At 33.2% G+C, this 19,474-nt stretch overlaps 2 protein-coding genes across 2 annotated transcripts; one reads left to right on the top strand and one right to left on the bottom strand.

The window, feature by feature from the left end:
* Window positions 1-797: 797 nt before the first annotated feature.
* On the bottom strand, window positions 798-9,828 carry LOC139894491 (uncharacterized). The gene is made up of 26 exons (XM_071877818.1): window positions 9,656-9,828; window positions 8,822-9,517; window positions 7,134-7,230; window positions 6,926-7,023; window positions 6,221-6,379; window positions 6,078-6,146; window positions 5,749-5,871; window positions 5,519-5,668; window positions 5,307-5,438; window positions 4,890-4,969; window positions 4,655-4,749; window positions 4,292-4,359; window positions 4,076-4,177; window positions 3,928-3,998; window positions 3,716-3,823; window positions 3,557-3,632; window positions 3,297-3,433; window positions 2,492-2,831; window positions 2,299-2,415; window positions 2,066-2,221; window positions 1,813-1,980; window positions 1,615-1,727; window positions 1,404-1,527; window positions 1,192-1,287; window positions 1,017-1,079; window positions 798-926 (listed from the first exon to the last, which is right to left on the bottom strand). The coding sequence occupies exons 1-26, from the start codon at window positions 9,812-9,814 to the stop codon at window positions 891-893; spliced, it is 3,633 nt and encodes a 1,210-aa protein (XP_071733919.1). The 5' UTR covers window positions 9,815-9,828; the 3' UTR covers window positions 798-890.
* Window positions 9,829-15,259: 5,431 nt separating this feature from the next.
* On the top strand, window positions 15,260-18,037 carry LOC139889202 (uncharacterized). The gene is made up of 4 exons (XM_071872166.1): window positions 15,260-15,637; window positions 16,109-16,129; window positions 17,696-17,829; window positions 17,944-18,037. Exons 1-4 carry the CDS (start codon window positions 15,260-15,262, stop codon window positions 18,035-18,037), a joined length of 627 nt encoding a protein of 208 aa, XP_071728267.1.
* The last annotated feature ends 1,437 nt before the right edge of the window (window positions 18,038-19,474 follow it).

Genomic DNA, 19,474 nt, shown 5'->3' with positions numbered 1-19,474 from the left:
AGGGAATGTCGAACAACTCCTAGGGCTTGCCTATCCAACAACTCCCACTCGCCTTGAATAATCTCTTCCGGTTTAACACCCTTCAACGGTTAGTAAAGCTTCTTTTGATAGAGCACATCTTCAATTTGCATCATCCAAAAGCTAAAATCATTCCAATCAAACTTATCAATCTTCACATTACTCTTTTCCGCTATTGGTCCCGTGAAACCGAACCGATGCTTTGATACCACTTGTTAGGAATAGAACACGAGAGCCCTAACAAGAAACGAAAATAGTTGATGTATACGAAGAAACTAGCAAAACGATAAAGACAAGAGAATTTAACGAGGTTATATGTAATCACGAATGATTACTTTAATCCTCGGCCATCAAAGAGAATTCTTTTATTGATAATTTTCGTGGATACATGTATGAGTTACAATAGAATGCTTAAATAGACAAAACAATACAAGGAAATAACTTTTGAAGCAAGAAAACGTGGTTTCTAGAATTTTCTCCCCCGTCAGACACGACTCCTATGCCTCACCAATCTCGCTATCGCGAAACTGCTCCCGACAGCAAATTCCAGTCGCGAGATTTGGACTCGCGATCTCGACCCTGGTGCAGCTATTCTCCGACTTTTGACTCCTTGTTTAACTCGCTTCACACTGCTAACAAATAGTGAAAATTTTTGTTGTTTTCGACGTATTTGTTATCGTTGAGATATGTACTTATGCTACCAATACTAAGAAAAAAAAGATGTATGAGAACTCATATCGAATATTGTTCAAAATTTTATATCCAACTGTTTTCTTTTGCATAAATGCCACTAACATACAATATAAAATATGTACATATGAAATAATACAGTTACAATAATTATAACAGTATGTTATGTGTATGGAAACAGGTTAGTTAAAATTTAAATTCTCCAGTTCCAGAACACCCTGCAATTACATGGAAAAAGAAAAGATTGACAGATCAAAATATAGAATAACGTATATCTAAACTATAACACTTGGGAGTTTGGAGATAACCTTAATGATCATTATAGCTGCATCTTTGTGCAATACTTCATTGTACTCATGACATGAAAGATTCTGCAACAGGACAAATAAAAAAAAAAAAAATTACTCCTTCAAAATAAGTGGAAGATCTAAAGTATAAAATTAATTAAATAATTAATTAATTAATCGGTAAGTGAAAACCAACTTGAACGCAGTTGGGACAACCAGTGTCAACAGAGCAGCAGCAAGAAGTGACAAGTTCCAATGCAGCGGTTAAAAGCTCAGTGAAAATCGGTTGAACCTACATTTGGTCACCCTATATGTCACGATGTCCAATTTTTTTAAAAAAAAAAAAAAAAAAAAAAAAAAAAAAAAAAAAAAAAAAAAAAAAGAAGAAGAAGAAATAAAAAGGTTTACCTGAGCTGAAATGCCGGTTCCCCCTGGATGAGAATCATAGAGTAAAATTCTTTCAGGAATGTAACGTGTGTCGTGAGGATTTATACACTCAGAAGACAAATCAGACGAGTTGCAAATAATATATCTGCATTCAAATAAAATGTTTAATAAATAAATTTACACAAGCTGCGTATGTCAATTGAAAGGTGCGATGTAATAGAAGTTAACTTACAGAGGTATGACATGCAGAAGTGCATGGCCAGCAGCATGCAATCCTCCACGAAAGGAATAATTTTCAGTTTCCACAGCTGTTTTTATTGATTGTGGTACTCGAATCCAAACAGCCTGCACAAATCAAGGTCGATTCAAGTTATTGGATTAGTCAAAAATATGATTATTTGAGACTTATCAGTACGGGTCACACGTGCACCTGTGAGTCGTATGTATAAGTAGGAAGTGAGAGATCAACAGTATCAAATACTCGGTTACTTCCTCTCCATATACGTCTAAATCCAAACCACGTAGTAGTCACTTTACATGGGTTCGATTGGGCACTTGTTCTTGATTTTTGGATATTACAAATCTTCGCTGGGTAGGCCTAAACGACCATATACTATTAGTTATAAATAAGTGTTGAAGCTAGTTAATCTTATATAAAATTTAGGCTGAGATTTGAGACTTACAATCTGACCACCTACAACTTCAACATCTGTGTAATCACGGGTCTTGGTGTAATACTTCAAGTCGGCTTCATGACATAAAGCAACTTTACTATTTAAATCCAGATTCTTGACTAGATAGGTTTTCGCCTGCTGCATGTAAACAGCGCCATCATACACCTGAAAGACCAATTAGCATAAAAGTTCAATCACTACGTGAAGTTACAAACAACTTTAAAGAATATTACAACAGCTACCTGAAAGAAAGCTTTACTCTCTTCAATTTCTTCAAGAACTTTTTCATTTTTCATGTCGATCACCTTGTATCTCTCAGACTCTATTGCGCGTATGCTAACCGAATGAGAAGGCATTTTCTAGTATATAATAGTAGAAGTTGTAAATAAAGTGTGTAAGTAATTTATTTAACATGTATACTCACATTTTGCATACCTCAAGTCCAATGTAGTTCCATATTTGGGCAGAGGGATCCCTAGATGGATCGGTAGTAACATGTCCCTTGCTTTTGAGCGACATTATGGCACTTTTTAGAGAAGGGCCAAAGTACTTTTCGTCATGAACCATACTTAAAGGATGTTCAAGAGAAGCACACATTAAGTGCTGTTCAAGCACTTGTTGGTTTTTAGCATCCACATGACAACATTCAATTGGACCGCCAAAAAGTTTATGAGGATTTTTCATAAAATACTGGTCAAGAGGTCCTTCAAACGCAACGTATATAGCGAGTGATGGCTGTTCCCTTCGTCCAGACCTCCCAGCTTGCTGCCATAAGCTAAAATTGGAGATGGTTGGTCTTGGAGAAACATACAGAAGACTAAGGGTGATTTTGATTACCTCTTAATTGAATGGTTCAGAACTCAATGTTGAACCGTTCAACATTCGGTGCATTTGTTTGTGACATCTGAATAATAAATGGTGTTGAACCGTTCAACAATTTGTGTTGAACCATTCAGAGTCGAAATACTCTTAACCATTTAGCACCTCCATTTCCTTTAATACACTATTTAAATTTATATTATATCCAGAATGTTTATCAAACAACTATATTCTCTTATTAATAAACTTATAAGGTTAATATACTGATTTTACAATCACTCATATAGTTCATTCAGAATGATTATCAAACTATATATTGTCATTCAGACCCAAATTCAATCAAAGCCTTTAAATCATTCAGCTCCTAATCATTATGTTTTATCAAACACACCATGCACGAAAACAGAATCAAGTCACATACCTAGCTATGCTACCAGGAAACCCTAGATGTAGGGTGACATCGATGTGCCCAACATCAATTCCTAATTCAAGGGCATTTGTAGCAGCGACGCCACAAATTTTCCCACCAAAAAACTCACTTTCAATTCTTCGTCTGTCCTGTTATATCATTTATATAAATTAATATCATATATCCTTACAGCATCTTTCTCATCCATTACATTATCCAATCAAACATGCAGATATTAATTAGAGAACAGAATACAGAACGTATGTATGAACCTGAGCAGTATAGCCAGCACGATAAGCAAATACAGATTTTACAAGATTGGGTGCCGTCTTTTGAAGAATTTCGCGCCTTACCACAAGCATCATTACTCACATTAGGTTAATTGTACAATATAAAAATAAGACTGTAATGTAAAGGAAATGGTCACATACGTATAGCTCAATACGAGTTCAGACAGTTTGCGTGTTTTGCAGAATGCAATGCAACGAAGCCCGTGTTGAACAATTTCTGCAAATAGACATGAAATTTCCAAGATAGGACTGCAAAACATTTATTAATCATAATCATCAAAGAGATCACCGAAAGATAGAAAATCAAAAAGCTTAATTGTATACATACAACAAAACTTCAGTTAGCTGTATACCTTGATCGACCAACAATGACTGTTCTATCAGATTTGCCAGTATTTACACTACTTCTGGTTCTCTTGTTTACCTGTAATTTGGCAGATTAAGGAATAATCACTACCTAGTAACAAGAGAGATATAGATGAAAGCGTCGACAAAACTTACAGTTTTCATGCGTAAAGGAGGGTTCCATAAAACAAAGAGTTTGGGGCCTGAAGGGCTGCCATCCTTTTGAATTAGCTCCAATGTTGATAAACCTGCAAGTTCCTGCAGAGTTTAATAAGTGGATGAATATGTTAACTTATAGAAAATAGATAAAATTAAACTTACGTAACATGTCAGAAAAACCAGGTGTATCTGAGTATATACGTATCATCTTACCATTGCATGTTCACGTGGATTGGCAGAGGTTGCAGTGCAAAATACAAACGATGGATCACTCCCATAAACTGCATATATAAAGGCATTATGTGAAGGTACATATTTACATGCAAAACAAAAAGTAGAAGCAAATTTACTTTGAAGACATTATGATTCTCCCTTTAGTTTCACATGTTTTATTCAACATGAGACTTTTTACACTCTAATCTATAAATCCCATTAATACTAACAATGATGTTCCATTAATATATTAGTCAAAATGTTCAGACAAAAAAGACCATCTGGTTAATATCAAGGAATGGGACTTTCGATACTATTTACAAGATTCGATGTGGGTATTTGCATAAATATACTAGAACGTACTGTGAGCACAGAGACGCCGAAGCCTCCTTATAATAAGAGCAGAATGGCATCCAAAAGCTCCTTTATAAGAATGAGCTTCATCAACCACCACAAACCTGAAGCGTAATAACATATTCTTCAACTTAAGAATGATGATATAACAGAGCACAACTACTAATAGTAAACTGAGACACTATTGTGACTATTTAGCAGCATGAATTTCTCAACACAATCAGATATACCTAGCATAGGTTACCTGAGGTTTGTTAAGAATCGACTGAACTGGTTATGAAACGGCAATATTGACATATGAAGCATATCTGGATTGGTGATCAACTACAAATAAGTTCGAACAAAAGTTGGTGAACAGAAGACAGTTGCCAACTGAAAACTGATTACTTACCCAAGAGAAAAGTAATAAAAGACAAAATATCACTAATGGTTCATTTTCCGTCAAGGATGGTCCCTGTGATTTGCATTTGAATCACCGGTGGTCCCTGTGATTTCATTTTTTCGTCAAGGATGGTCATTGTGGATATGCACCAAAGGGACCATCGGTGATTCAAAATGCAAACCACAGGGACCATCCATGACGGAAAAAAAGTACAAGTACAAACCACAGGGACCATTCATGATATTTTGTCGTAATAGAATATAGAAGTTATGAATGTACCAGTCTAGAATTATCTCGCAACCATAATCTATCTTCCTGAGAAGTATCTCCATCATATATTCCGATGTTCAAATCTACATCGAAACCTTCTGTCATAGTTAGTAATGCTCTTAATTGATCTTGTGCCAATGCCTGCATGCATTTTATTCTCATTAGAGAAAGTGCAGATAAGCCATACAAGTGACTGAGGCACTATCGTTGAATAAATGTACCTTTGTAGGAAAGAGGTATAAAGCACAAGCTGAAAGATTTTGAGATAATACTTCCAGAACTGGTAGATTATAGCACAGAGACTTTCCACTAGATGTCATTGTTGAAATAACCACACTTTTTCCAGAAAGGGAAGCCTCAATTGACTCTTCCTGCAAATACCTCAAGATTAAAGGGACAAAAGGTCATTTTACGTTCAGATATGTATTGGTGAAGATTTCACAAATTATACCTGATGGCTATACAGCTTTGAAACCCCGGAAGATTTAAGTGCAGATCGCATTCTCTCGGATAGATAACTGGGAATCTCCACGAAACTGGGTGTTCGGCCATTAATCTCTTCTACCTGTACAATCTGAAAGTTTCAACGTACAAAGAACATCATCTTGCATAAGATAGTTGTTTTATATACACTTGGTAACTTAAATGGTGCTTTTACAATTCTGAAAGTAACTCGACGGACAGTAATAAAAGAGTACGTGGTTATAGCAATTGGAGAATATAACAAATGATTATTTATAAACTTATGTATATTGAAGCTCGAATAAACAAAGATGTAACCTGTCCTTGGGAACCAATGCCTGCTCTCAGATGCTCAACCATTTCTTTAGGTAGCAAAGGATTTGTCTCCTGTAGGGGAAAAGATTATGAACATAACACATCTTACAAATATCTCTAAAATAACGGAGATAGATGATACATACATTACATTGTGCTTCAAGTGAAAAAGAAGATGACGATTCGGACAAGCTTCTCTTTGTTCGTTTAGCATCAGCCTTAGTTTCTTGATGTTTCCCATCAGCTACATGTTCCAATAAATCATTCAGCGAATAGGACTTAATAACCGAATTCCCCTTTTTATCCTGCAGTACATTATGTTATGAACTTTAACAGTTTTCTAAAAAAAAAAAAAGAGATATTAATGTAAGAAAAATATTTAAGCCAAGAATTGACTGACAACTTGACTAAGCTATCGGGATATAGCAGATGAATATACTAATGAAACCTTGAAGATAGATACATAAAGATGAGTCAAGCCAAAATACAAAATGTGAAAGTAAAATCCCAAGTCAACACATTTTCAAGATTCGCTTACTCCAAGGAAACCTAAGCCAACCGAAACTCCAAGCCAAGAAAGGCACTTTCATCAAATAACAGTTGCGGAAAAGAATCTTACAAACATACTAAGCTTACATCCTTAACTATCTTAGTGTGATCATGTAAAGAGATAAATGGTTCTTAGAAACAAGCTCATTCTCAAAATTAGTTGCAGTTCAAGTGACCTATTTTGCCATAAACATTACGTGATCCTAACATTAGCCACAAAAGGACAGAAAAAAATTGTTAAAGCGGTTTTTTATGTTTTAGTAAATATCAAAGAAGCAACAGGACCTTATGTTTACACGTACCATAAGTGATTTAATGGTTGCACATAGGTCTGCTTTGAAGGCACCTTCTCTTTTTCTAATCGTATTAACTACATTTTTGGCAAACACTTTTCTCTTACCTAGATAAAGACAGTAAGAAGTTAGCTTCCTTGTAAATTGACATGCAACCAGAGTGATCATGAAACCAGAAAAAAAAAAGTAAACATGATTAGAAAAGGGACACGTTTACCTTTAGTTGGGTACTTAAGATCTAGATTTGACTTAATGATAACAATCATGTTGTTTGACCTTTTATAGTCAGTCTCATTGTCAATTAACTGTATAACCTGCAAAAGAAAAAACATGATGTTTGAGATAACACTGCAACAAAGACGTATGTATTTTAAAATTCATATGTCAATACCATAGACTACCCAAAAGTTAAGATAATAACACAAATTAGTACATTTCTAAGCACACTATATACATGTACAAGAGAACGTGATGAAGGCTAAAGGGAGGAAGTATAGTGAACATATATGATCACTGTGAGTTATTGTGAGCATGAAAACAGGAGAAACAAGGGCAAACAAATATTCTGACTTCAGGACGTTAAACAAGCCTGAACGAACTAGTAAACGAAAGACAACAATAAGAAGAGTAAGCCACGTACAATACAAGTAGTCTCTGATTTTTGTTATGGCCAATGACATTCTTATGTCTCTATCGGACTACGTCAAGCATAAGTCACTTCTAGGATTGCAACGTCCAAGATGAATCAATAAGAAAATTTGTCTTTAATCTACGTCCAACTAGTGTTGGCCAATGACGAAGGCCCAAGAGAGAAGGATGGATGTGGAATGAGGATGCTTAGGCAGTTAGGTGAACGTGTGGTAAGACCACGTTAGATATGATACCGGATGGAGTTTTTAGGGAGAACCTAGAAGTTGGAACATCATCAACAAGATGAGGAAAGGACGACTTAGAAGGTTCGGTCATGTAATTAAGTGTCCGATTATAGCACCAGATAGAAGAGTAGAGGCCCTCACGGTTTGCCGCGTAAGGAGAAGGGGTAGACCTAGATGCAGGTTGTACCAAAAATTTCAATTATAATAAATCATTGAGAAGCTGTACCACCTAGATAACCGCTTGTATGCCTAGACACAAATTAAATACATGAACTGTATTCTGTTGTCCAATACCCATGGCATTGATATACAGTTCACATAAGCTAATACGTTGTGGTGCAAGTTTAGTCATGCGATGATATAATATGGCCAATTAAACAACCTGAACGAACTAGTGAACGAAAGACAACAATATGAAGAGTAAACCACGCCCAATACAAGTAATCTCTGATTTTTGTTATGGCCAATTACATAATTGTGTCTCTAACGAACCACGTCAAGCATAAGTCACTTCTAGGAATGCAACGTCCAAGATGAATCAATAAGAAAATTTGTCTTTAATTTACGTCCAACTAGTGTTGGCCAATGACGAAGGCACAGTGTTGGCCAATGACGAAGGCACAAGAGAGAAGGATGGATAAGGATGCTTAGGTGAACGTGTGGTAAGACCGTGTTAGATATGATACCAAATGAAGTTTTTAGGGAGAACCTAGAAGATGGGAACGTCATCAACAACATGAGAGAAGGGCGACTTAGATGGTTTGGTCATGTAATGAGACGTCCACTTATAGAACCAGTTAAAAGAGCACTTTGCCGCATAAGGAGAAGGGGTAGGCCTAGACGTAGGTTGTACCAAAAATTTCAATTATAATAAATCATTGAGAAGCTGTACCACCTAGATAACCGCTTGTATGCCTAGACACAAATTAAATACATGAACTGTATTCTGTTGTCCAGTACGCATAGTTCACATAAGCTAATACGTTGTTGTGCAAGTTTAGTCATACGATGATATAATATGGCCAATTACCTTAGGACAGAGCAAAAAAAGATTTGCAAGATCAGCAAGTTCTAATCCTGATCCAAACTTATGTAGCTGGTTCAGTCCTTCCTCTAAACTATGCAGAATAACCTTTTTCAGCCTCACTAGAAGAAAAGCACAGTAAATGTTTAAAAAATAAAATGCCTTCAAAAGAACCTTCAGCCACGATGGACAATGACATAAATTACTACTTTCAGCAAGAAAGTCGATTTCACTGCTCCGTATATTCAAATTCCTTAACATGCAATTCCTAGTTTTTGTATCAGATAAACAACTAACTGAATCCAAAACCTTCATGAACATCTCACAACTTTTTATATCCAGTTCAACATCATCACAAGACTGCAACGCATTCAAAAGTTCATGTATCCCATCATCAAACAAACTCTCATTTTCATCTTTTCGAGCATCCGAACCTGCACTCGTAAAATCAACAGGAGAACGACACTCATTTCCGTCACTCTCTCGTTCCCGAAGAGAAGATAGATCTCGCATCATATCAGACCATGCCGATTCAGCAAATTTCGAAGTGGAACACTGATCGAAATTTTGAGAATTCGTTTCATTCGCGTCCGCCTCTACAGCTTTCTGCTTCTCCTTCTTCGTGAACGGAACGAGAACAATAAACTCTCCACCGGATATCAAATCACTACTTATCTTACTCTGCAAACTTAGTTTTGTGCCCTAATCCAACATATTAAAGTAAACACAATCAGATTGCTGTATTTTATCATACTATTCGAATTAAGCATAAATTAAACCTAATCCTAATAAATCAAATATACATATTACATATAACATATAATATGCATAATCGGATACCTTGAGGAATAGATGGAAATTAGTTGATGAAGTAGCGGGAAGAAAAACTTGTTTGAGAAGAAGCTTGAGATCATGAATTGTTCGATTTGATGAAACAGAGACTGTAATTGATTCACCGGTTAGGGTTCTGACTTCAATTTCCGTCTCTTTTTCGCTCATATCTGCAAACAGTTAGATCGTTGGTTATTGAAAAGTGATTTGTTGTATCAGTGTGAAAAATTAACAGAATTTGTTTAGTTCTGGACTGGTTTAGGGTTTTGATTTGGTAACTGTAACACTGGCACCGTTGAGAACAGATGAACGACAATTAGGGATTTGGCGGGGAATTTTTACATGGGTGAGAATTTTAATTGAAGGGAAATCAAAGGTTATAGCATAGCACTTGGACAATTCAACTCCAATAACGAGTAGTCATGAGTGAAAAATGAATTTTTGAGAGTGACGTGTCAATAAAATTAAATAGTGATGAATCTTAAATAAATTTATTTAAGTTAGATACGACATCATTCCCAAATTTATAGTCCAGTATTCTATTTTGAGATATTCTAAATTAATTGTTTACTTTTATAAATAGAATTTCATAAATAGAAAAAAATAAAAAGATTAAGTTCTATTATGCCCTTAATATATATATATATATATATATATATATATATATATATATATATATATATATATATATATATATATATATATATATGTGTATGATAGGATTAAAAGAGAAATAAAAAATAAGAGTAAAACTGAAAAGTAAACAAAAAGTATAATATTTTTATGATATTTTCTTAAACGGTGTATTTTTTATCTGGAGACAATTAAATTGGGATGGAGGGAGTAAAAGATTTTGAATAATGTGATAAAATATGATTAGAAGTTGGTATATGATAAATAAATTAATAATACATAAAAATATTTGGTGGATTCTGATTGAATTAAAAAAACTAACGCTGATCTTTTTTCTTAGTGACTGTCGTCCTGGCGACTTTAGGGGGCGTCAGATCTGACGCGACGTTGGGGGCTTTAGGCTTCAAAGTTTGTGCCACTTTACATGCCCACTATAGCATCCTTTTCTTTAAAAGGTGTAAAACTGGAAAGTAAGAAAAAAGTAGACAAAAAGTACATGTGACAGTCACTTTTTCTTAAACTGTGTGTTTTTTATATGTGGACTATTAAATTGGGACGGAGGGAGTATAATTTATTGTTATAATTGTTATTTAACCCAACTTTGACTAAATAAGGACTTATTTTTGCAAAAAACCTCAAGTGGGGAAGGGTAAAAGGGTACTTATGCCCACAACAAGTCTCTAGATGATTATAAACACCCCTCACTTCTCATTTGGTGCAGCAAATTTAGAGAGTGTATGTGTGTGTGTGTGTGAGGTTGGCGAATTTGGGAAGAACAAGCTCAAATCTTTGAATCTTTTACATACAACTTGGTCATAAGGTGTCATCCAACACCTAAACATTTACTAGGCCTATTGGTGCTTAAGATTCTTCATCTCATTTTCACCTTTGTGTGATATTTAGGGTTTTCTAACCCTAGTTTGAGGAATGGTAAAATATTCCATTAAATTCGAATTATTTATAGATAGATGATGTTTTTATTGATGGAATTAAGGTTTTTGGTTCAATTCAAACCTTAATTTGAAATTAGGGTTAAGTTTCATAAAATTGAGTTTTGTAAAGATGAGAACTAGTCAAAATGAAAGCTTGTAACTCGTGACTTGTAGGTTTTAGGTCAAACTTGATTTTATATAGTTGACTACATAATTTGTATGTAAAAGTTAAGAAAATTTAAGTTGTTTAAGAATTTGTGCTAAAAGACTATGTAAGTATTGGCTTTGATTAAAAAGGTGTCAAAATGGGTTTGGTGGGTTTTGTAGATGAACCCTAGTTTGATTGGTCTAGATTATACCAAACTTGAATGTGTAGTGATATTTACATGTATGCATAAATGATTAGGTGAATTGCTTGGAAGTTGATAATTGTCGCTTGGCTATATGCTCATTTTGTTGCAAATTAGTCAACCAATGTGAGTTTAATAACTATGTCTATGTATGTGTATGCGATTAAGGTGTCCGGGACATCATGAATAATGTTGATTGTGGAGGAGTCCTCAGGACGTCATTACCTACTTATCGTCTTGAGCATTAAGTTTGAGGTCATGCATCCAGGATACAGGTGGAACTTCTAAGTGTGTTCGGTACGATACACACTAGAGTGTCCAACTAGCACCTGTTTGTGCTTTGATGATTATACGACATTCGGGATGCTAAGGGGGTTTGTTTCATGATGATATGGACAAACCTCGGGATGACACGAGTTATCCTTGGTTATGATGAGAATTTGATTGTGATTGATGGTATGCGTACATGTACATAATTGTTGTTCTCACTAAGCTTTTCGCTTACTCCGTTGTGGTTTAACATTTTGTAGGATCCGGTCACGATAAGGGTAAGCAAGTGGAGATGATAGATTGATTGTGGATGTTGAATTGCTTGAAGTCTTGATTAAATGCTTGTTGTGCTTTTTGTTTTGATATGATGCTATGCGAACATCTTTTGCTTACCTTTGTTCGGTAAATGTATGTGGGTAATCCCGGAACTCTCGCTCTAATATCGTGTCAATTGTTATTTTGGTCTTTTGGGTCAAGATAATCACTCTCTTTTGTAATGGGTCGTTCTATAAACAAAAATGTACTTTGGTGTATGTAAAAACTTGTTAGATTGTAAATTTATAGGTGCATGATGATTAAAACAGGTTGGAACTGAGTTGTTATGCGTTGGTGGCCAAACGGGTCACAATGTGTTAATTTGGGTAAAAGCTACCCTGTCAAGGTCCGATCCCGGAATGGGATCAAAAGATACCAGATTTGGATCGAAGGTAATTTTTCCATAATTTTGATTAGAAAAGGATCCCATAGTGGAATGGTTAAGATCCCATAATGGGATCTAAAAAAAAATTGTTTTTCGACAATGAGTCGAGGTCGTTTCACCCACTCGGATTTAAGGCGTTAGATTTAGGATTTGACAATGCGTTAAAACTGGTCTAAAATAAGGGGAGTGTTTAGTGTGTAACTATATTTTTTATTTAAGATTTGAAGTTTCACTAATGGAGAAATCTTGACGTTTCATGACTTCATCGTTCCGCTACCAGCATTTAACATTAGTTACAACTCGTTGTGCTCTAAATAAACTTAACAATTAGATACGTGATGATAGGCAGATTATTAAAAAACTTATAGTTCAACAAAAGCGAAGTATACCGAGATACCCGCCTATTTTCCTTTTGTGAATTCCGACACCCGTTGTTTTAAGTGAGTATTACATATTAAGAATTGACAAGCTTGTACGAGTTCTACGTTTTCTAAAATCCTAGCAGTGAGAATCAGAAATCGACAGAATGGACCAATTCAACAGGGACTACAGCTGGAAAGTTTAAATGTGTAAATGTTCGAATCAAAGTAGCTACATCACACTTTCTCGTAATAATTTAATAATTGAATAAAAAAGATGTTGTTAGAAGAATTAAATTTTTTCAAAACATTTAGGCATCAATTATAGACTCAAAATATACTAGGACGCTTGAAAGACATCGTAGATGTTATCCACGTTTTGGGGAAGACACTCCAAGACGTTTACGAGATACTACCTTAATAGTGGTCTTCAGGTCGTGACCACAATTTATCCCTCAACTTTTACTAAAGCTACAAATCTGTCGAAAATTTTGTGGTACATAATTATTTTTTGAAAATGTTACATTTTCTATCTTTCATAATATTTCATTGATATTGAATTAAAATCTTATCATATATATTTTCAAAATACTAAACTCTTACCTAAAAATACTCATATTATATTTTCAAAATACTAAACTCCTACTTAAAGATAACATCAAAAGTTCATATTTTACTAAATCCGGACATTTAATATATTTATATATTCAAAGTATATACGAGATTATAAGATGAGATCTTACATTTGTATTTGAATATAAGGAGAAAATGAATATGATACTATTGTACATATAAGCTTATATGACAAACACTTTAAGATCACGTTATTTTAATGCTTTTCATGTAAATTAAAATTCATTTCGACTAATTTATAACATCTTCTAAGATTAAACATCAATTTGAAACAACAAAATTCAAGTAGATTCATGTTATATCTAAATTTTTCTCAAACCTTATTATTAACCGTTATTTCACTTTAAATAGAATGTCACTCGTAGATAGTGAACTCTATGAATAAACATGGTAATAACAATTTTTTTCTCCCTTTGATTATGTTTCTATAATGTATTTCAAAACATTAAATAGAAGAAAAGTATTAAAATAATATGATGTTTGTCATATAAGCTTATATGTACAACAATAACATATTAATTTTCCCCTAAATATAAATGGCTAGAGATATATGCTTGGATATACCTGTAAAACGTGGATAAAATATACTCCTCACCGTATCGCAGTGATACACATATTTATATGTTGAATATGTACGCAACAAACTTAATTTTCTTGTGTTTACAGGATGTGTTAAACGACTTTTATTATCATTTGATTCAGTTTAATTAAATCTTTATTGTATATTAAAACTACAAGAAAAATGTTGATATACTCACGAATTTGACCGTCAGATACTAATTTATGACTAACACGATAACTAGATTAACCACAAATTTAAGTACATCGTATTGAATTCGCAGCCTAACTAAGAAGGCAACATTAATTTATTTTATTAGTACATCTAATCTTCGTACATTGCTTTTGGATTTTCGCGCCATTTAGTGGTTGTTCTAGTAATGTTTTTTCGATGGGACAAATTTTTTCTCAAAAAATAGAAATGGATTAGTTAATAACGTAACGATTAATTATACTAAACTCGCGTACATTATTATGATTCAGTTCAATTCAATCTTTATTGTATAATAACACTACAAGAAAGATGCCGATATATACTCACGAATTTCACCCTCAGATTCTAATTTAAGACTACAACGATAGATTATCCACAGATTTGAGTACGCGTATTTAATTTGCAGCCTAACTAAGAAGGCAACATTAATTTATTTTCTAACACCTTTAATCTTCGTACATTGTTTTTATGCCATTTAGCGATTGTTTTAGAAATGTTTTTCGATGGGACAAATTTTTTTTCCAAAAAATTAGAATTGGATTAGTTAATAATTTCACGTTTAATTATACTAAACTCGCATATAAATAAATACTTAAAAGGATTTCGATCATCAGAGGCGACTGACATGTCCTATGACGATTCTACCTGTGCTGCCAGTACGCCTTCTATATAGTTTTCACATTTAAGTGTTTTTAAACACAATTTTCCTATTTATTCACTAATTAAAATTAAATTTATATAATTAATTGTTAATTTTATTAATTATTACGGAGTATTAATAAAATGACTAAATCAAAAAAGGAGTGTATTATATTTTCATTTAGGAGGGAAACAATATAATTTAAAAAAGTAGCATGATGGGCAGTTTCCATGTATACCTCCAGATTTTTCTCAAGTATTTACAAAAATCAACCGACTCATTTTCAAACCCTAAAATTCCGTCTCTCACAATTTTATTTCAGACATGAGTACGCCGTACACGTTGATGAGATGTCGGATGAAAGATCTGATTTCATGTTTCAACGGATGCAAAGTTATCGAAAAAGACGTTGATGATGAATCCGATCAACAGAATCCGAAAACGTCATCGGGAACTGGTGTTGATATTAGGGAACATAATAGAGATCAGATGAAACAAGTGGAAGATGAACCGACGACGGTGGTCGGTGGTGGTGGAAAAGAGTCTCCGGCGAGCTGGCAATCGTGTGAGTCGGAAGAAGATGAGTATATTGTGTTTTACTTTAAGGATGACGACGTTGGTGGTGACGTCATTGAAGAACGAGGCTTAGATAGCTCGTCGTCAAAAAAACAAGTTGCCGTCCACGGCCGTAATCGGTTGAAGGTTTGTTTACTTATTATGGAGTACGATTTATGTCCAGTTAAAATGTTTGTTCCTGAGTTTATGAATTTGTTATGCATTAGTTATTTCAATATTAAAATGTGAATTTGATTACTTTTTTTGGTGTCATAACTATAAATTAATTAAAATTGACTCGGTATATATAGTAGTTTAAATTGAAGGTTTATTATGAAATCAGAAACAGTTTTTGTGTTTCGATAACAATGATTGGTTTCTCAGTCGTATTTGAGATTATTTGCGTAATTTTTATTTTTATTTTTTTTATTTTTTATTTTTTTTTGAAATGCAACCGTAAAAACTTTCTTGCATAACAAAAATAGTTTTTTTTCATCAAATTAATTAATAATATTAATATCAATTTTTGCATGTATCTGTTGTCAAATAATTCAGATTTCTAAACAAATAATTAGCGTCAGTTTTTTTTTTTTTTTTTTTCGTTTGTATTTTCATTAGATAGTGTTAAGTGTTATTGATGTAATTTATAATTACAAAAATAGATAGATATTACTGATTACTGTATTATTTTTAATTATACTTTTAAATACTGATTTAAATACTGATAAATATTATGACAGCTCAAGCCAGATCGTTACTTTTGAAAATGAAATTTTGGAAATGGATAAAGTTATGACCAATTAATTAGAGCAGTTCATTTTTAATTTTACAGTTGATTTTATTTGCGAATTATTTGGCAATTTTATAAGAGGGATATAAATATATCATCATTTATTTCGATTTTAATCTTTTTAAGTTGAAAGGGTGATAAACCTCAACCTGTTTAATTTGAAAGGGTGATAAGCATCAATCGATTAATATAAAAGTCATTGTTAATTTGTGTGATGGTTTCTATTATGCATATGAAATCAATAATCACTAAATTGATACTCCATAAAGAAATTAGTAGATTAAAATTGCGTTTAAAAGTTCTTTCACAGTAAAAGTTCTTCTAATCTAATCATGACTCCATAAAGAAATACATTAATGCTTTAATTAATACTAGCAACTTATTTATCATGGTATTAAATTGCATTAATTAAATTAAATTTGATTCAGTGTATTTTAAAAATATGTGTTCATCTTACCTATACAGTAATTTTTCTAACCACATTATGGTTGGAAGACCTTGGTTGTCTAAATCCTTTTAGTTAATTTAATTATCCAACGATTCAATTCAATTCAGTTCTTTAGTAATTAATGGAACACTTATCATGCAAGTAAACCTTATCTTTTGTAAAATGTTCATTTTAGTGTTCATATTTTTATTTTTCCTTCATTTGCAAAATAAATATTCATTATACAATATTTCAAACAATCAAAAAGGATCTCAATAGATAGAAACTATATTTATATTGTAGTTAGCAAAGATTTATAAAATTGTATGCATACTCAAAATGTGAAATAGACAGAGTTAGAAAATTAGTGTCTTAGAGGGCTAGTAACGGTTATGTCGTTGCACCCGCCGTTGCCTCCGCCTTCCCATTACACCAATATTAGCAATTAGCCGTTGGCTAGTGGTTGATGTCATGTACTCCATTTCGTCGTTGCCACGTACACACAATTGATCACGGAACCGAAAGCATATATTTGTTGTACATTTTACTTTATTACTTGTACCCGTAAATAATTAATTAATTTAGTGGGTGTGAGGAAGTGTGTGATGAGTATGTCATAGTTGTTAGCAGTTAGTCTTTGGTTAGTGATGAAAAGGAGGTGCTGATGTGGTAGTCCGTCCTGGGATGACATTATGTCATGGTTAAGAGTGCACTAACACTTCATTATGAGTGACTTTTAACTCTCAATTGCTATTTAAACACTTCAATAATTATTAATTTTATGATCTAATTGTAATACAACTTATGAATCTTATTTTAGACTTTTATGCTTAATATACCCTCTAGAATGGTAGAAAACAAACTATCAATCTTTCAATACTCTTCCTCAATAGTAGTACATATGAAAGATCTTGTTAATTTAGTTTTGTAGTTTTTCTTTTAAAACACACAGATTCTTTAGTGACAACAATATAACATGATGTTGTAGAGACAAGAAACACGCAAGACCCAAGTTGGTGCGAAACATGTTCCTGTAGAAACTGAAGATCAGCTGAATCATGAGTCTGAGCATCAAAGGGAGGGATCAAGCGACTCGAGTACTAGCTCTTTTGCGTTTCCAGCGTAAGCAATTAATTACTAATATGTTACTACTAATTATGAAAATTATGAATTTAAGTATTTATAGTGCACAAATAGTTATTTTATTATGCTGTTTTTGTCTACGATAATATGCAGAATACAAAGGGAATGGCCAGGTAGTCCAGTACTGATGCCAAGACCAGAGGGACATAACAAGAGGAGTGTTTGTGTTCAATGTTGTAAATTCTAGCATCATTACATATTTATTTATAATTAAATTAATCATCTTTATACCTACATTTCAAAACATATTTGATCGGAGTTCAAATTCGGCAAAAGTTCAGAACTAAGGATGCAAACCTGATACCGGCAGCCATGGGAATATACTGATCGTCTGTATGTTTTTAATCCCATTCGACGAATCTGCATCTCATCAGTATACAATGAAATTTGAATATCAAGAAATTTGCACATTGCGCTTCATTTCGTTGCAACTTGGTTTGCATGTTTTGTTTATCCTACATTGATTTTGCAATGTCTGATTATGTTAGAATCTTGTATGAGCTTTTATTTATTATTAATGATCCTGCATCCTCAACATTATACATGATTTGATTATCTTTATATGATCTTAATGATGTCTTAGAATGAACATAGTGAAATTATATAAATAGCCAACATTGGATTGGATTAATTGTTATCTACTATGTTTAATAGGTCATTATATTGAAATTTAGAAGGTTCACGGTATCTAACTTACAAAAATAAGAGAAAGATAGTTCTTGAAAGGGGCATTAGATCGACTTGTATCCTTGTTAGGGAAATCGCATCGATGCTTTAATGTAGCCATTGTTCGATAGTAATTATTAAGGAGAAGTAAATCTTGCATATTTGATACATATGCTCATGTTCCGCGGTTGGTCTTATATATAGAAGTTCATCTCTCAAATCATTAAAGAATTAAACAACAGAACATGTTTATTCTCATGTTAAGCATACTCGTGTTACGCATGCTCATCCTCATGAAAAAAATTCATACAAAAGCTATTCCATAATAGCCAAGTCTCATGTTCATATTTCACTAACATATCTTAGGGTGGATAGAGTAGTCACGAGATAATTCGATTATTCCACGTACAACTGAGTAAAAATACTCTCATTGCCTGGCGTTTATATCTTGGATTGATGTAATTGGTTTAATAAATGGGCAAAACCGAGTAGTTTCTTTTATTTACAACGACACAAGAAAATTTTGTGGCTCGTGGTTTACAATTGTTAGAATTATTATTTATTTAGATTTGTTGATTAGTTTCAATTTAGATGTATTATAATGTTTATGATGTTGAGGGAGTGTTTTAGAAATTATAATGGAGAAGAGTTTTAGAAAGTTGAGTTTTTATTACTTGAAATTGTGTTGAGAGTTTTTGTACATCCATCAAGCAACACCAATTGGCTATTTATAGCCATACAATGTCGGCTATGCTTCACTAGAAGCTTCTGATTTTTTTACCAACCATATTTCTAGTTACTTCTAACTACACTAGCTACTATACTGTAGCAATTTCTAGTAATTAGTAACTAAATATCTATTAGTTAAATATATATTAAGTCTAGATTATTCTAGAAATGCATTACTAATTTTAACAAGAATGAATAAGGGTTAAACTTATATAGATAATAGGATTGC

This window comes from Rutidosis leptorrhynchoides, chromosome 2, assembly GCF_046630445.1.
Source record: "Rutidosis leptorrhynchoides isolate AG116_Rl617_1_P2 chromosome 2, CSIRO_AGI_Rlap_v1, whole genome shotgun sequence".
In the NCBI taxonomy this organism is placed as follows: Eukaryota; Viridiplantae; Streptophyta; class Magnoliopsida; order Asterales; family Asteraceae; genus Rutidosis; species Rutidosis leptorrhynchoides.
The sequence above is the reverse complement of the archived record's forward strand: the minus strand, read 5'-3'. Positions and strand labels throughout refer to the sequence as shown.

Coding starts and splice junctions, on each gene's coding strand:
- LOC139894491 (XM_071877818.1), bottom strand. CDS start 9,814: ATGAGCGAAAAAGAGACGGAAATTGAAGTCAGAACCCTAACCGGTGAA. Junction 4,970..5,306: donor TGCGAGATAATTCTAGACTG/GTACATTCATAA, acceptor ACTTATTTGTAG/TTGATCACCAATCCAGATAT. Junction 3,434..3,556: donor GTGCTGGCTATACTGCTCAG/GTTCATACATAC, acceptor ATGATATAACAG/GACAGACGAAGAATTGAAAG.
- LOC139889202 (XM_071872166.1), top strand. CDS start 15,260: ATGAGTACGCCGTACACGTTGATGAGATGTCGGATGAAAGATCTGATT. Junction 16,130..17,695: donor TAGTGTTAAGTGTTATTGAT/GTAATTTATAAT, acceptor ATGATGTTGTAG/AGACAAGAAACACGCAAGAC. Junction 17,830..17,943: donor AGCTCTTTTGCGTTTCCAGC/GTAAGCAATTAA, acceptor GATAATATGCAG/AATACAAAGGGAATGGCCAG.